This window comes from Aptenodytes patagonicus, chromosome 12 (assembly GCF_965638725.1).
Source record: "Aptenodytes patagonicus chromosome 12, bAptPat1.pri.cur, whole genome shotgun sequence".
NCBI lineage: Eukaryota > Metazoa > Chordata > Aves > Sphenisciformes > Spheniscidae > Aptenodytes > Aptenodytes patagonicus.
This window is the reverse complement of record NC_134960.1, coordinates 3700734-3716320: the sequence shown is the minus strand read 5'-3', so window position 1 is coordinate 3716320 and position 15587 is coordinate 3700734. Positions and strand designations below refer to the sequence as shown.

Sequence of the window (15587 nt, the reverse complement as noted above, 5' to 3'; positions counted from 1 at the left end):
TAAAAAGGCAATTTAAAGGGATGATTTTCATTTTCTGTTTATTAAAATAGTATCTAGCAGGCCACTCGGACCAGATGCCCAGTCTTCTTATGAACTTAAGCTAATAGATTTTATAGGCGCTATTGCTCCTCGGTAGTGGAGCGGAATTTAAGATGTTAGAAAAAGAGCCTGGTGGCACAAGGGTGAAGGACGGGGTTGCAGACGGTGGTGGACAGTCATGGTAATGAGCTGCGACCCACAAAAAAGATTTTGCGACCCTCAGTGTACCCAGGCCCAGATTTACTGACAACGTTACACCTACTTATTCCACTTTTATGGCTTCTAGTAAAGTCTGTAGAACCATGAGCCAAAAACTATACTCCCAAAGCTGGGTTCAAAGAAGAAAGGCAACGCCAAGAAGATATTAAATGGGTTAGGTTTTAAATTAACTGGCCTGATGTTCAGACCAGCACGTAAGCTGGCTGGACCAGCTAGATGAGCCTAAAAGCATTGTTAGGATCCAGGTCTCGGTGCTAACGGGTGCCTGTGCACTTCACCACTCCCCTCCTCGACTGAAGATGCTCCAGGTAACATCAGGAGCACCCCGGTCACCAGCGCGGGCTGCTTGAGAGCTCACAGCCCTGCAGGCACACTGCTGTCACCCCTGGCACAAGCCACTGGCAGGAGACCTGAAACCAGAGGCCCGGGACCCTGCAGGAGGGACCACTGATACCCGGCGTCTGCCAACACGTCCTCCTGCGTGATGGAGCAGAGAAAGGGCTGGAGGCAGCTGGTCCCGAGGAGGAGAGCAGCGACACAGTGCGTCTGGGCAGGCCGCTGGTACCAAACCCTTTTATTTGAAAACAAACAAGAACCTCAACAAAATTAAAGCCCCGTTTTTAGTGGGCACTGCTGGGACCGCTTTGTTCAGAAAAGTAAGAATTTGCAGTATTTCCTTATTGGCTGTTGGAACCAAAACCCCTCAAGATTTGGCAACAGCCTTTGCAAATCCACAAAAATTCATATGTACATAACAGAGTGGCTGCGGGAGCAGGGCTCAGCCCGAGGGTCAAAGGTGGGTCCGGGAAGGGGAACCTGCAGTGACTATCCCGTCTGGTGGCCCGGTCTGCCACCCCGCTCCGTGCCATTCGTAGGCTATCCTCATGTCAGGGGCTGTAACAAGCACATTTCTAGCAAAAATAGTTGATGGAGGTAACATAAAATCAACGCTTTCCTTGGACATTCGTGCTCGAGCAAGCAGCCTGGTGTAACCGCAGGGTTCATCACCGCTGCTGTTAATGGGTGTGATGCACGGCTGGGCTGGCGCTACCCCCTGGTATAACCTAAACCTTCAGTAAACCACTTGTCCCAAAAACCTACGCAGGTGGTAAACACTTGGTTCAGCCCTGAAGCTCTCGTTCGACTTCTTGCTGCTGTTTTGGGAGAACAAAGCAGCTGGATTTGGCCCCGGGAGGATCCACCGAGCTCCTGTAACAGGAGCACCCGTGCCCAGAAGGCACCCCACAACTGCCCAATCACCGGTGGCCCATGCTCAGCCCCGTGAAGGTCCCTTTGTGTTACCCAAGTGGCACTCGGGATGCTCAGGAAGGGGTTAACGCTGCTTGCAGCAGCGTCCTGCCCTCCGGGTACCAGCAGCCAGTGAATGTGGCTCCAGGTGACGTAATGCCTGGGTGGCCTGGGTGGCTGCGCAGGCTGCACACCCCATCCCTGCACACCCCATCCCTCCTACGCTGGAGATGTGTCAGGGACCCCGGGATGCGTCAAGGACCCCAGGATGTGTCGGGGACCCTGGCGTCCTCTGCCAGGCAGGGACCAGCGCAGGACAACGCAGCTCAGCTACACCCACCATCCCTTTAGCTGTTGTTTTCCCCAGCTGAACCCCAGACGCTCGGCACTTTCCAAGCAGTGAATATTATAAATGATCATTATCAGCTTTTAAAACATCCTCAGCAGTCGGGAGGGTACAGTGACCGGTGCTGTGCAGCTCTGCAGGGCGCAGCCCCGGCACAGCCTCACCGCCCGCGGTTGCCGGCACCGTCTCGACTGGGAAACTCCTTTTGGCTCCAGGACTGTCCAGGGTCTCGCTGTTTGGGTTTGGAAATCCCCATGACAATAGCATTTCTGTGCAAAATGTCAAGGACGGGGTAGGGTGGCCCCTCACGTGCTGCTGGCGGTTGAGGATTTATACAGGCAGGTTCTTGAAGTTTTACAGAAATGCAGCTGAAACTCCAAACTGCAATTAACAGGTGCAGTAAGAAAAATGCTCCATTTTCCCCTCTCCATGTAATATCTCCCCCAGTAACAGCCTGTAACCAGAGTGGGTCCTTCCAGGCCTCTGGAATAATGTAATCCTCTAAGGAGAAAGTGATTCACTCTTCTTTGATGTGATAAAAAGAAGAAAACAAGTGAACAGGAGGCACTAAACAGCCATCTTGTTAAACCCAGACAGCTTTTCCAATTTCGTTTCTGAGCTGTTTATCACCATATAAAAAGCCTGATACTCAGCAGACTAGATAAAGACCGGAGTGTTGAAGTCCCTGTCTTTCTCACGTTTATATTCCAGCCTAAATCTCGCTGAGATTTAGCTCAACAAATGAATTATTTAAGTCTCAACTCTGATTCAGCGCCCAGAAAATTATTTTGATGTAGACCAGAGAAGGGACCTGGTAAACAAGCGCTCAGATGCAGCGTTGGGAAGTGGCAGAGCAGCGTCCGCCTTCCCGAGGCAGAGGAGAGGACGGGCACCATTTCACAGCGGGATCATCTGCACAACTTCTGTGCAGAAGAAAACCACGGCTGCACGGACAAACAGCGATGACCAGACAGCGGTTTGCTGGTGGGCTGGCTGGAACAACAAAACGCAGATGTTTTTCTGGTTGACTAGACAAAAGCAGCGTCTGGGCTGAGAGCAAAATACACACATAATTTTTGATGCTGTGCAATGATCATCTTCGTATTCCTTTCTCCCTTTCCTCTCTGTGCCATTCAACCTTAACAGTGACATCAAAGGCAGCAGGAGGGGGTTCTGACCCCTCTGGCTCCGAAACCCAGCAAAACACCATGGCCCCCAACCCCAGGGCAGCTGCAGAGGATGCTCAGGAAGCATCTGCTCCCCGTGGGTGACCACGGCAGAGCCAGCACCAGCGCCAGCACCTATGGGTGCTGCTCTCCTCCTTCTCCCAGAGCACCACTGACCTACCTGGTGGCCCTTCAGGGACTTGTGTTGCATGCCAACCTTCTCCAAACGCAGCCAGCAGGTTGCTAGTATTCTGCTCATTTCCATTTAAGCAATATGTATCTTGGAATTGCTACTAGGGAAGCCAGGGACACATGAGCATATGTTTTCTGGATATAAAAAAGACGAAAAACGTTGCTTCTTTATGTAACTTAAGCCAAGCTACTAACGTTAAAGCATCTGGAATTAATTATCTCAGCCAGATAATGTTTCCACAATTATTTCAGTAATGCAAACAGTTCCACTCATATTTGTATCCACCTACTAACGGGGAGCAGAGACAGAGGCTGTGAGCAATGGCAGCAGCTCTGCACCTGCCGTGGTCTGAGCGGGGGCTGCGAGCACGAGCCACAGCAGATCAGGAATTGGCCAAATCCCCCCGACCCTGCTGCTAATGGAGCTGAGCATCGGAAAGCTCAAAATACAGACGAGGGCACAAAGATGACTATTCCTGTGATCAGCACGGTGCCATCGCACGGGCCTCCTTACAGAAAACCAACCCAATGAAAGCAAAGCTTTGAAGAATTTGAAAAGGCAGCATCCAGCCTTTTTTAATGTGTTTTGAATCACTGCACTAACACTGAACCCTGAAACACATGAGAACAGTTTTGACGCTGAGTCACTTGAAGCAGCGCACAGCCCATCCCACAAAACCCAGAGGGATCCGTCTGCCTCTCGCACCATCCACGTACTGCTATGCAGCTACGCTTGTTTTGGTGCATTTTCCAGATCTTCTTCAAGTGCACTGAAAAAAACCACCTACCAGCTCTTCTCCACCTCACCGAGGCCCTGGGAACACGGTAAAGCTCACTTTCCAGCAGTGCAGGCTTCACCTAAATTCAGCAGGATTATCCACAGCAGCACCAAGAACCGAGCAGATATTCCCGCTGCCGGGCTGTCCTGGTCCTCCCATCGCTCTGAAGAGCACTTAAGAGTAATAGTTTCTTGTATTGTTCAATGGGGACACAAAGTGCACTAAATCACTAAGAGGTGATTTAATTACTGCTGCAGTTGCAAGCAGCAGCAGTCAGCTCTGCTACGGTTTGCCTGGCTCTACGCTAAATTCATGGTTCTGGATGGAGGGCGGACGTGATGGAGTGAGATGCGGAGGCTCCCGAGGCTGTACCAAACCGGAGTCCGCCCTGAGAGCCGTAAACCTCGTTACGGAGCAGCAGGAATCGAGCCCGCTCGTTCTATACATTTACTGCTGAAATACACTTGACTTTCTGTGTGCTTGATCCAGTATAAACCACAGGCATCCACTGGGAGGATTAGCAAACATTTAAAATAAAAGTCCAAGTGGCTCGGTACTAGGCAAGAACAGCCTGGATTAACATGTTTCCCGTAGCAAAATAATGAAGGTGAGGACTTGCTGAAAGCCCCCACAAGAACTTGTCAAGCAGACTGTAAAACAGAAACGATTACAAGTAACAGACAGAGTAAATCACACTTACTCCTTCACAAAGCACTCACAGGCACTGGGCACAAACTAACAACCCTCTACAGCGCTGATACCACCTTTTGCGCTGCCCAGACCCTCTGAGCCACTGAACCGCTGCTGCTGCAGGGGCGATTCACCCCATCCTAAATCAGATATCTAAAAGACTGGCAGGACAGACCACCCCGCAAACAACCCATCCCTCCCTGCTGCTGGCAGGGACAAGGGCTGCCTGAGCAGATCCGACTGGAAACCTCCCTTTCCCAGCGGCAGAGCTGCAGAGGGAACTCACTGATGTTACATCACTGGGGTTTTTTTTGCTGTCCTTGATCAGTGCTACTGGCATGAGTGCTGCCGGGGACCCGCAGCTCAGCCCGGCCACCCTCGCCGCGGCCAGGCGTCACCGCAGGGGTCCCCGGAGCGCACGGAGCGTGCAGGCAGCAAGCTTTCCTCTCCCCGCGCTCCCATGTCCCAGGGCTTATGATCTAAACATTTAGGCCTAGGGCGGTTGGGATTTTTATTTCTTTTGATCAGAGCAGAGTCTCAGATCTTGAAAGGGAAGCGTACATGTATTTCTGAAGCATACCAGAATCCAGGCATATTTAAGGGCAGGCAGCCACAGAATGGGGATAACTGACCCAAGAAATAGCCCTTTGTAAAATCGCCAGCGTGCCATCTGCAAGTCCCAAACTCACACGTTTTTCATGATGAGCTGGAGGGAAGGAAAAAAAAAAAAAAGAAAGGGGGAAAAAAAAAAAAGGATCATGTTCAAAAAAAAAAAAAAGCTCTGCTCCAAAAGATACACAAACTGCTGCAGAATCCTGCCTGCCCCTTCTGCAGCAAAGCCCAAGGGAAGCTGCTGATGAGTCAACAGCCAGCCTGCGTCGCCGACCGAGGAAAGGAAGTCCAATCTCAACACTCGAGAACAAAGTGTGCTGGTTCATACCGTACATGCTGAGAACGAAGCCTCAGAAAGCCCTCCCCGGGTTGGGAGCCATGCTGCTGCAAGGATACAGCCTGGCCGCCATCCAGGGCTCCCGCTGCACGTGGAGGAAGAGGGAGAGGAGAAGTCCAGGCATTGCTGGGACGTTTGCATCGTGCCGCCCCGCTGCCGGGCCAGCCTGGCCACAGCTCCTCAGTGCTACCACGCTCCACACCGCGGCAGAGATTGCTCCCGGCGTTATTTTCTCCCTTCGCTGGAATCGCTCCCTCCCTGTGCTGGGTGTTCTGGATGTGGCATCCAGCCCCGCCGGGATGAGCCAAGGTGTCCACTCACCGGGAGCAGAAGGGAAGAAGGGCAGGGATGTGCCCCAGTCTTATACCCTTTCCTAGTGCACCAGTTAATTCTCCTCCCCGCCCCAGTACACTCATCTCCAATGCTGTCGCCTGCTAGCAGACCCGCTCTGCGTGCCTCCTCTTGCTCCCTTTTGCAATGATGCTGGTATCGCAAAACCATGACATGAACATCCCTGCCAACAACTCTGCACCCTCTCAAAGAACTGCTGGACCTCCTGGAGATGTTGGGGCAACTCCTTATGGGACTGGAGTCCACTAAAGAGCAACACAGCTGGAAGGAGATGAGTGCCGGGCAGCCCCACATCGCGATCCGGGCACAGCCAGCCCCACACCACTTCGATACATGCCCAGCAGCACAGCAACGACCTGCTTTACTCGCGTTGAGTGGCTCCTGGAGGACAGGGGACAGAGGGGACCCGAGGGAGGACAGGACAGTGACACAAACACCGTGCCACCGTGGCAGACGGCGTTTGCGCTGGTGCCACCGCCATCGCCGAGTTGGTACTGGCAGAGGTTGTGCCTTCCTGTCGCCACAGCGCTTTCTGTTTTCTGTTAAAACAGGGCCACAGCAACGACGCAAGTATAGATCTGCAACACCAAGAATATCTGGGAAGCCTGCCAGCAAGAAGCAGCCTTCCTGCTCGTCCTCCCGCTGTGTGCAAATTCACAGGAAACAGAATCTACAGCACATACTAATGTGGCTTAATGCGAGATCCAAGAGCCACCTCTAGATCCTGCCTGCATCCCTGTCAGCCTGGGGAAGGAGCCGCGTGCCAAAAATGTTAAATCATTAAATAAAGGAGGAATTAAAGCCCGTATAGGTGCATAAAATCACACATAGGTGCCACTGCTTTATGGACTGATGCTCTCTGCTGAGCGAGCTCAACTTGCCACCCTGCACAGCACTGGCATCGCCGCCAGTGGGTAGGGACGAGCCCGGGTCAGGTCCCTGTACACCCGCCCTGCAAAAAGGGCTTCACAGCCTCCTACAAGCATCCATGGCAAACCAGCAAGGCCCACTTTCCTCTTGGGTGTATCACGGTGTGACTCCGGGAAGACAAGCTCATCTAAAGCGTCTCTTTCCTATTTACAACAGGAGTGGTACCCACAGCCCTGACGCTCCGAGACTCTTGCAATAACTCCTCCTGCTACTTTACCTTGTGTAATCCTTAAAAACTCAGGCTGTGCTGAGATGCTCCAACACTGCATCCAGCACCCAACTGTGCCCCCACACCAGACTGGGATCTCATACCTGGCTCTACCACTGACTCACAGTAGAAATCTCCGTGCCTCAGTTTACCCATTTATAAAATAAAGGCAGAGGTCACGCGGGAGCTGTAAGGCTCATCTCTGGTTCTGGAAAGCCTGTGGAGATCCTTTGGCTACGGGCTCTAGCAGAGGTGGGATGTACTGTCATCACTGGGATGTACTGTCATCACTGGGATGTAGTGCCATCACCACCCACATCCCAGGGCGGGTGGCCTGGAGACGCGCGGGCAGAGGATGCCAGCCTGCCGCTCCCTGCCTCTGAGAAGGGAAACTCGCCTCGACTCCTCATTCCCCTGCTCTCATCCGACTGCAAGCGGCTTTTCTTGCCACGCCGGGGCCCTTCAAGCTTTGGGCAATTCTCAGGCGTGTTACTGTACAAAATAAAACCCTTTTCAGTAGCGATGAGCCAGAAATGATTGTGGAGAGGAAACAGCTGATCTCCTGCGCTGCCTGATAACCCTGGCGTGCGGGTGGCCATCGGCAGCATCTGTGCCTCCCGGGACACCAAGCCAAGAGATGCTGCACCTCTTCCCCCACCGCTTTCCTTCCAACTGCACTGCGATTTGCGCTAACCTAGAAAGGACCCTCGAGTTTAAGGTGGCTCTTAGTGGAGGCATTTTGAGATGGCGGCTTTCTGGGGAAAGCATTCCTTAAAATACAGCTCTTTCCTTCTGCCTCACCCCCAGCTTTTGACATTTTAGAGCTCCAGAAAAATAAAATGTTTCAAAAATCTAATTTTCAGCTTTGGAGACACAAAACCTAGAGGCAGGCTGCGGGTAGGAAGAGCTGGTTTCCAAGCGCCCAGGCAGGAGATGAAAAGAGCAGCAGCGGCTGCGTACAAGGCACCTTTCGGAGGGCGAGATCCATCTCTGCAGTGGGAAGCAACTCTCGCACCCTCCACGGCAAAATCTGCTCGCTGCCGATCGCTCAGCCCAGGAACCAGACCCCTGGGGTCGCAGGATGATGGGCTGAGTATTATTTTGCAGGCAGTGCTTGCCCGCTCTCCAGCTCCCAGGGCTCTAGTAGCTTCTCCCCCCCTGCCTCCCTCTAGGAATTTCACATGGAAATGGCTGTCAGGAGTGACAAAATTAGGACTGGATTACCACGGGCATCTGTCCCCTGCCGCGGCAAACCTAAGGGCAGGATACTCTGTCACACCCCTGCGTTACACCTTTGAGATGGGGGGGAAAAGCAAAACGCTGCCCCGACAGCGAGGAAGAGCGGCAGCTGCTGGGCTCCAAATTTCCCAGTCTAGGAAAAAATCAGCGCTGGGATTTTTTTCAGCAGAGAAAGGAATTTGGATTGCTGACATCCGACACAGGGAGGATCCGTTAGGTTAATGTGAAATTTTTTGTTTGAGTAAGGAAAAAGGAAAGTTTGGAAGCAAAGGGGGAAACTGGTGCAGAGCCCACGGGGCAGCAGCCGCGGGGTGGTAGCGAAAGCAGCAGCTCAGATGGGACCAGCGAGATACCCGCTCGCTGCTGCCAGGATGGAGATAGGGGCAAATTAAAGCAATTAAACTAGGGAGGTAAATGGAGTTGTAAGGCCTTTAAAGGCTGCTCTCTTTAGGCAGATGAAATATAGTCATCTATTGTGAAAAAATACTTGACATTTCTCCGAAGGAGGGCAAGCTGCAAGAGGGAGTTGTCTAACACTGGAGATACGAAAGGGACTGCAGTCTTCATCTGTCCTTGGCAGTCCGAACGCTGCTCCCTCCATCTCCGACTCTCACATCGGTGACCCAAGTGAGAAAACATTGAGGATGCTATCGGAGGGAGAACTGCTCGGGAGGAGCACGCCCGTCTCTGCTGTGCCTTCTGGTGTGCATGTGGAGAGATGCCGTCCTGATTAAAAAAAATCTGGCAGTGTCACCGCTTGTCCCCCTGGGACATGCATCGTGGCCACAAACCAGGTGCAACCATTAATGCTGCCGTAAAATGAGCTCTTCATTCCACTCACATCGCACTAGCGAAGGCAAAATATCTTGAACAGGCTTCAGTCCGAGGACAAAGCCCTTCAGGCCATGCTCGCTGCCTTGCCAGCAAAGAGAGATGGTTCAGGCAGATGAGACATGGTGCAGGACAGACAGATGGAGCAACAAGAGAGCAAAGACCTCTGAGGAAGCTAAGGTTGTGGGTAAACAGCACGATCCCGCGGCAGCCCGGGAGGAGCAGCCTGGGATGAGCGGGGCACATCGCAACCCAGAGGGGCTGCAGAAATCCACCTGGGATTAGCTGAGAGTGATGGAGCCACTAACGAGTATCTTTGAGAGGTCACAGAGAATACGTCAGATTTCAGAAGATGACACACATTACCTGCCTTTAAAAATAAAACTCAGGGAAAACCACTGAAGCACATAAATAAGCAATCTATATGAACGCACGCAGAAAATAACACGGGATAAGAACCATCCGACATGGGTTGGGACCTCTGTGGTGGGTGGATAGGAGAGGAGCAGATGGGACCCACCTTGACTTAGCAAGGCTTCAACGCTACCTATCAGGAGATGCTCCCCGGTGCCTGTGGGCTGTGCCAAGACCTCTGCAGGGCCAGGCTTCCTCGCGCAGACACGGGGTACGCTTGCTCAGTCTGCTGAGTTTAACTCTGATGAAGGGGAGGTCACAAACTCTCTGGAGAGCAAGGCTTGAACTCAAAATGCTGTTGAGGAATTGAAGAAAGAGCTGGAACTACTGCAAGAGGCAATTCATCAAGGATTATGGAACAGCACGGAACTTGAGAATAATCAAGTGAGCAAAATAACCCCCAAGGATTAGGAAATTCTTCAGAGGAGGATCTGATGGTAGAAGTGAAACCCAAGCTCAAGGTGAGTGGGCAGCACCAGGCTGTGGTGGGGTGTCTGATGTCCCCTCCAAAGCCCGTGGGCATGTCCCTGTGGTGACATGGGCAAAACCAGGGGAAGCCTGGAAGGCGGTGACAAAAACGTTCACAACTCCAGAAAACACCACCTTTGATGGAAGCTTAAAATGAATGGATCTGTTCAGTCTAGAGGAGAGAGGACTGAGGAGACATGATAGAGGTCCAAAAAAATGTGAAAGATATTGGAAAAGGGCTGGTGCCGGAGCGGGACAAGGTGGGATGAGGACCTGGGGGGGACAACCTGCACCAGGCATCACTTTAGGAGGATCCCTGCATGGGAGCAGGCAGCACCAGCAGAGCTGCTCCGGGGACCCCCGAAAAGCAAGAGCTTAGGGAAAAGCAGAAGGGCACGTCTGCAGCCTGCCCCACACCCTGGCAGCCCCCTGCTCAGAGGTCTGGGATGCAAAACCCCACCCGATGGAACACCGGGAAGCAGCGCCCGTGGGCAGCCCGGCAGCCCGCTGTTCAGGATGGCTTTACACGGGCACCGCCAGCCCCGGCAGCGCCGAGCTATCACTTTTCAGCTGGAAATAGCACCGGCACGAGCCCTCAGCTGGGGAGCAGAGCGCTTGCAAGTCCAGACTGCGGTTAGCTATCAAAGACAACTAAAAAAAGATATTCTACACATAGGGGTTTTTTTTCCCCTCTCTTTTTTTGGTATCGTTCCCCCCCCCCCCAAGGATTAAATCAACTCAACAGCCCCCTTTACAACTTCCCTTTTGATGTGTTCAGACTCATTAAAGTTTCATTTCTTTCTCTGTTTTCCCCGGGGGAGGAGGGGGAGCATACACAAAGTTTACTTCAGAAGCGAGGTCGGCAGCTGCAGCAGCAGCTGCTGTTGCTGTGGGACAAGCGGAGCCTCCGCTGGGCTTCGCACCCTGCCCAAATCCCTCGGCAAAACGCATCCTCCCGCAGCCGCCCCGCTCCCACGCGCAGCCCCAGCATCACGCCGGCACGATGCTTTCGCGAGTGCTTTCGCAGGATGCACGCCCAGGGTCGCGTGTCACAAAGTGAGCAGCGCGAGAGCTGCAAAGCTCCTGCAAACCCTGAGAGTTCTGGGGTCTGACCCTGCGAGTTTTCGGGTCCGACCCTGTTTGTTTTGGGGTCCTTTCCTGACCCGCCTGGTTCCCCCCACCGGCAGCACCAGCCTTTCCCCCGCAGCTTCGGCCGTCGCCCTGGGATAATCCCCCGCGCACAGCGAACGGGTAGCAGCTCCCCCACGTTTCTTTTCTGCTTGAGCAGCTGTTTGAATGTCTATTTTAAAACTCAGTTCCCTATTTTAAAATAGCTAATGAGACACTGATCTAGGCCGATAGACGTTGTCTCTACAAGGTCCGGGAGATCCTTGTCTATTTGCTGGGCTCCTTTTCCCAAGCCCCAAATCTCGGCATGCCCGTCACGTTTCCAATACTCACAAACAGCTTACATGGCAGAGGGAAGTTTTTAATTTAAGGGCCAACTCCTGCACCCCTGCCGTGAAATACCAGCGGTACAGCCACGTGTTTCTAGATGGAGACACATCAACCAGCCAGGCAGAGGCTGACGTTCTGAGTGGTTTTCTGTTGGTATTTTTTTATCCTCCCTTTGATTTTATCAGGTCTTTTTAAAATTCCCCGACCAAGAGGAGCTGGCCCGCCTGGCACGGCTCCTCGTTACCGCCTGAGAAAAGCCGGGCATGTACGAGAGGGACTTTCAGAAAGCAACTGCCCATGGCAGGGTACGGTGGGAGGTCCCCGTGCATTCCCGTGCATCCCCTTTACATGCTCTCCAAGACGGTGTGCACCCCACCAAGGCAGAGGGGACCCCGCTCGCTTACCTGACCACAGGCTCGGGAATGGCCTCAGCGCTCGCCGGCACCTGGACACCCTTCTCCCACTCCTGCCTCCAGGGATCGGCCAGGACGTAGTACTCGTCAGGGCTCAGCTGGAAGGAGTCAGGGATCTTCATGGCCGTTATCAGATCCGTACGGAAAACCTGTATCGGAAAAAAAACAACCATCCAACAGGCAGGGTGAAGGGGTCTGGCACAGGCTGGGTGCACGCGCGCCTGGGGAGGGTATCCTGGGGAAACAGTCCCCAAGGGACAGCGTGGTGTGTGCCTGTGTCCCCAACGGCACGGCTTCAGGGTGTACTTCATGTCACCTCCGGGGTGAGGTTTGGGCAGGATTCAGGGAGAACAAGGTGCGCGGGCAGGGGCTGCCCATGCTTGGCCAGGCAGCACCGAGAGCCTGAGCCCCTGCAGCTGCAACCCTTCTGAGGTCCCCCAGCCCAGGCAGACGTGAAATCCAGCCGCAGGGCGCAACCTCGGCCAAGACACGGACTGAAAATTAGTATTAAACTAAAGAAATGACAGGTTGCTTTCTCTTAGGGGATCAATGTTTTAACACAGCCACACGAATATCTCCTCCGAACGCCAAGGGACGTACAGCAACTGGGCTTCTCCACATTCAGACTTGCTGGGGGAAATGATGCTTGCTTTGTTTTTGGCATGAATGAAGCTGCAGGAAACACAGCCACCTCACTGCCCCGAGCACCTTCATGTCCCCATTGCATCACCTCACTGTCCCGAGCGGGGACAGCCGAAAGCAGAAGGTATCCCATCGGGGCTCGATTGCTCCAGTGGTGATTGCACACTGAGGAGCAAAAGGCAAAATAAAGGCAGGCTGGGTTACGCTAAGAGCTGGAAAATATCCGACTAAAAGGTGATCTAGGTGCCTGCTTACACATCCACAGCCAAACACATGGCAATTTTTCCTGACCCAATAAACCTCCTGGGAGAACAACACTGGACCCCTCCTCTATGAAAATCCTCCAGCCCCTCAGACAGTGAATGGGCTCGTTCTCCATCTCACTTCTGGCCCTGCAGTGTCTTCCCCCAATACACCACAATGGAAAACTTATTCCAAAAAAATCCCTCATGGTAAATAAGGTTTTCCTTCCAGAGGGTTGCCTGATAGCAATAACTCGAGCAATCCTGCCTCTTGCAGCATAAAAATAAATTGTAAATGAAAATGGATGATTTCTCCTCTCTACCATCTGCTATTAGCTGACATAATAACCGACGGTGCCAGCAATCATGCCTGGACACAATCTCACTCCATCCACCCCATCCCTGCTACTTCTGCATTACCTTCTGCGGGGCCGGGACAGATCAGGTGTTTTCTTCAGACGCTGTTTAATCTGTTCGCAGAGCCTATTCTCCAAATGAGCACTGCTTTGTCAGAACCACAATAAACGATACAACATGGTTTTACACTTTCGATACAAAGATAACGCGCTTTGGAGAGCATTTGGGAAACAAAATCGGCTGAGATGCCGGAAACTAGACATTAACTAAGACCACTGAGACCAGTATTTAGGTCAGTTTGTTTAATCCTCAAGAGTCTCAGCTGCTAACCCAATTAGAGTTAAATACAATACATAAACAACCTTTTCTATGCTGGGACCTCTTTGAATTTTACTGGTACCTTCCTCCTGATGCATCTGCTTGGAGCCATTTTTGACTACGTCTATATAAACGTGATTTGAGTTGGCCAGACACAGGCTCAGCACATCCTTCAATAAACATAATTAACAGCCTACATATTACAGACAGAATTAGGCTCAGTTTGAGAAAGATCAGGTTCCTTTAAGTCTCTAAGTGCTACAAATGCACGGTTACAGACGCCACAGTAACCTTTTAATAAGCTGCCAGTGTGGGAAATTTAAAAAAAAAAAAAAATTAAGATAGAAGATGTCATAGTCCTTCCAGTGCTATGTGTCTGTGTACCAAAACAAGCCAAGTAACCCTACTGTAGCTCGTTTTCTAAAACACAGTGTACAAATACACCCCGTTCTTGACACCCCTGCATTGCCAGGGTCACAACTCGGGCAAACGGTGTCTCCGTTACCCAGTTTCAATGCCCATCTCCAATGAGAACAACGCAAACCCGAGCGAGCCTCCCCGTGTCGGACCGCTCTGCTTTGGTGGACAAGATGCTCCCTCCTGCGTGGACCACGCATGGTCGAGGGCAGCATCGGGGGCCAGTGCCACCTCCCTGCTCCGGCCACCAGCACCGGGGCAGGAGCGTCGCAGCACGTCTACGCCGCTCCATTTGCAAAACTGTTATAGAAAACACTATTTTGGAGACACTCGCTCTCGGGATTCGTGGGCAAAGCCAGGTAGGAATGGTTTCCAAAGGTGCTGGGCACCCAACAGGTTTTCAAAACTCCCCGGACTGGACCCTACTGACTCAGTTGCCTCCTGAGGACACCCCCCTCAATGCAGCAGGGTGCAGGAGCATGGCATCACCCTTTCATGGCATGCAAATATACACAATTCCTCCATGAACCTACCCAGCGTGGTGCTGGCAGCGGAGGCAGGGCCCTGCGGGCAGCACAGGGCAGCAGGCAGTAGGCGTGCTCGTGCTCCCACTGCAGGGCACACGACCTGGCAGCCAGCGCAGAAGCAGCGATGGGGGATGTGGGACTGCCCTTTCCAGGGCAACTGGCCCCCAGAAAAGTCCAGCTGTGTTGTTAACCTGCCCCGAGAGGTCTCCCCCCTCCCTGGGGCGCTGGCACCCACCGCAGCAGCACCCTTTCCAGAGCATTACCCCAAACAAGGATCCCCACTTTCTTTTGCAAAGGCAGCACCAGGCGACAGCCTGAGAGGTGACGGGTCCCATCGCTTCGAGGCAACACCAGGGGTGGGCAGCCAGAGCGGATTTATGTCCACGCCTGGCCCACCACCTTCCTCCTGCCGATGAAGAGGGAGATGGAGGAGCCTGCACCGACATGCCCCGCATCGTGCAACCAGCCTGGGGAGCAGCTGGCAGTGCGGTTGGGGAGCCTTGGTCCCCCCCCAAGGGCTGCCATCCACGGGCGGGAAATAAAATGGCTCCATCCGATCCTCATGTCAGAAACTAAACACATTGCACTTTGCACATAGCTATTACTTAGATAATTTCTTTAGCGCTCTCAGCTGCTTGCTGGGGTCGTGGCTTCGGCGGTCCAGGCGCCCCAGCAGCATCTCACAGGCAGCTGGCCGTGCATCCCACGCGGCTCGCCACTGCTCTGAACCAGCAGGACCAGCTTCACCAATGCTTCGCAACATCCTCAGCAGATGCAAAACCCTCCAGCAACCCACCACCGCATCTACCTCACAGCCTCCATGTTGGAAAACACAGCAACGGGATCAGCCCTTGGTATAATTTCTCCCCTCTGCACGGTGTGGATCCCAGGCTCATGTTTTTCTGCATTAAGTCTTCCCCAAATTCATCCCTTCTGGCTTTTCAGCTCACATCAGCGTAGAAGCTTAGTTTTAATTTTAAGCCAAATAAGCACGATTGTATCTATTTCCCTGAAGATGATAAGGCACATCGCAGGCTGGATTTGCAATCTCACTACTTCATTTATTTAGTCCTTCTTGGAAAACAGATAAGCTCACCCATCCAACGGCAGCACACACGCCCGCACTTTATCACAGCGATGCCTC

At 52.8% G+C, this 15587-nt stretch overlaps 1 protein-coding gene across 5 annotated transcripts in view; it reads right to left on the bottom strand.

Moving 5' to 3' along the window:
* JADE2 (jade family PHD finger 2) overlaps nt 1-15587 on the bottom strand; it is an 84082-nt gene that overhangs the window by 48945 nt on the left and 19550 nt on the right. For 4 of the 5 annotated variants that reach the window (XM_076349798.1, XM_076349801.1, XM_076349800.1 and 1 more), the window contains one exon: nt 11932-12089. The exons of the other annotated variant lie outside the window; for it this stretch is intronic. In XM_076349798.1, the coding sequence (XP_076205913.1) occupies nt 11932-12089 (158 nt within the window). The remainder of the gene's footprint in view (nt 1-11931; nt 12090-15587) is intronic. 5 annotated transcript variants of the gene reach the window in all.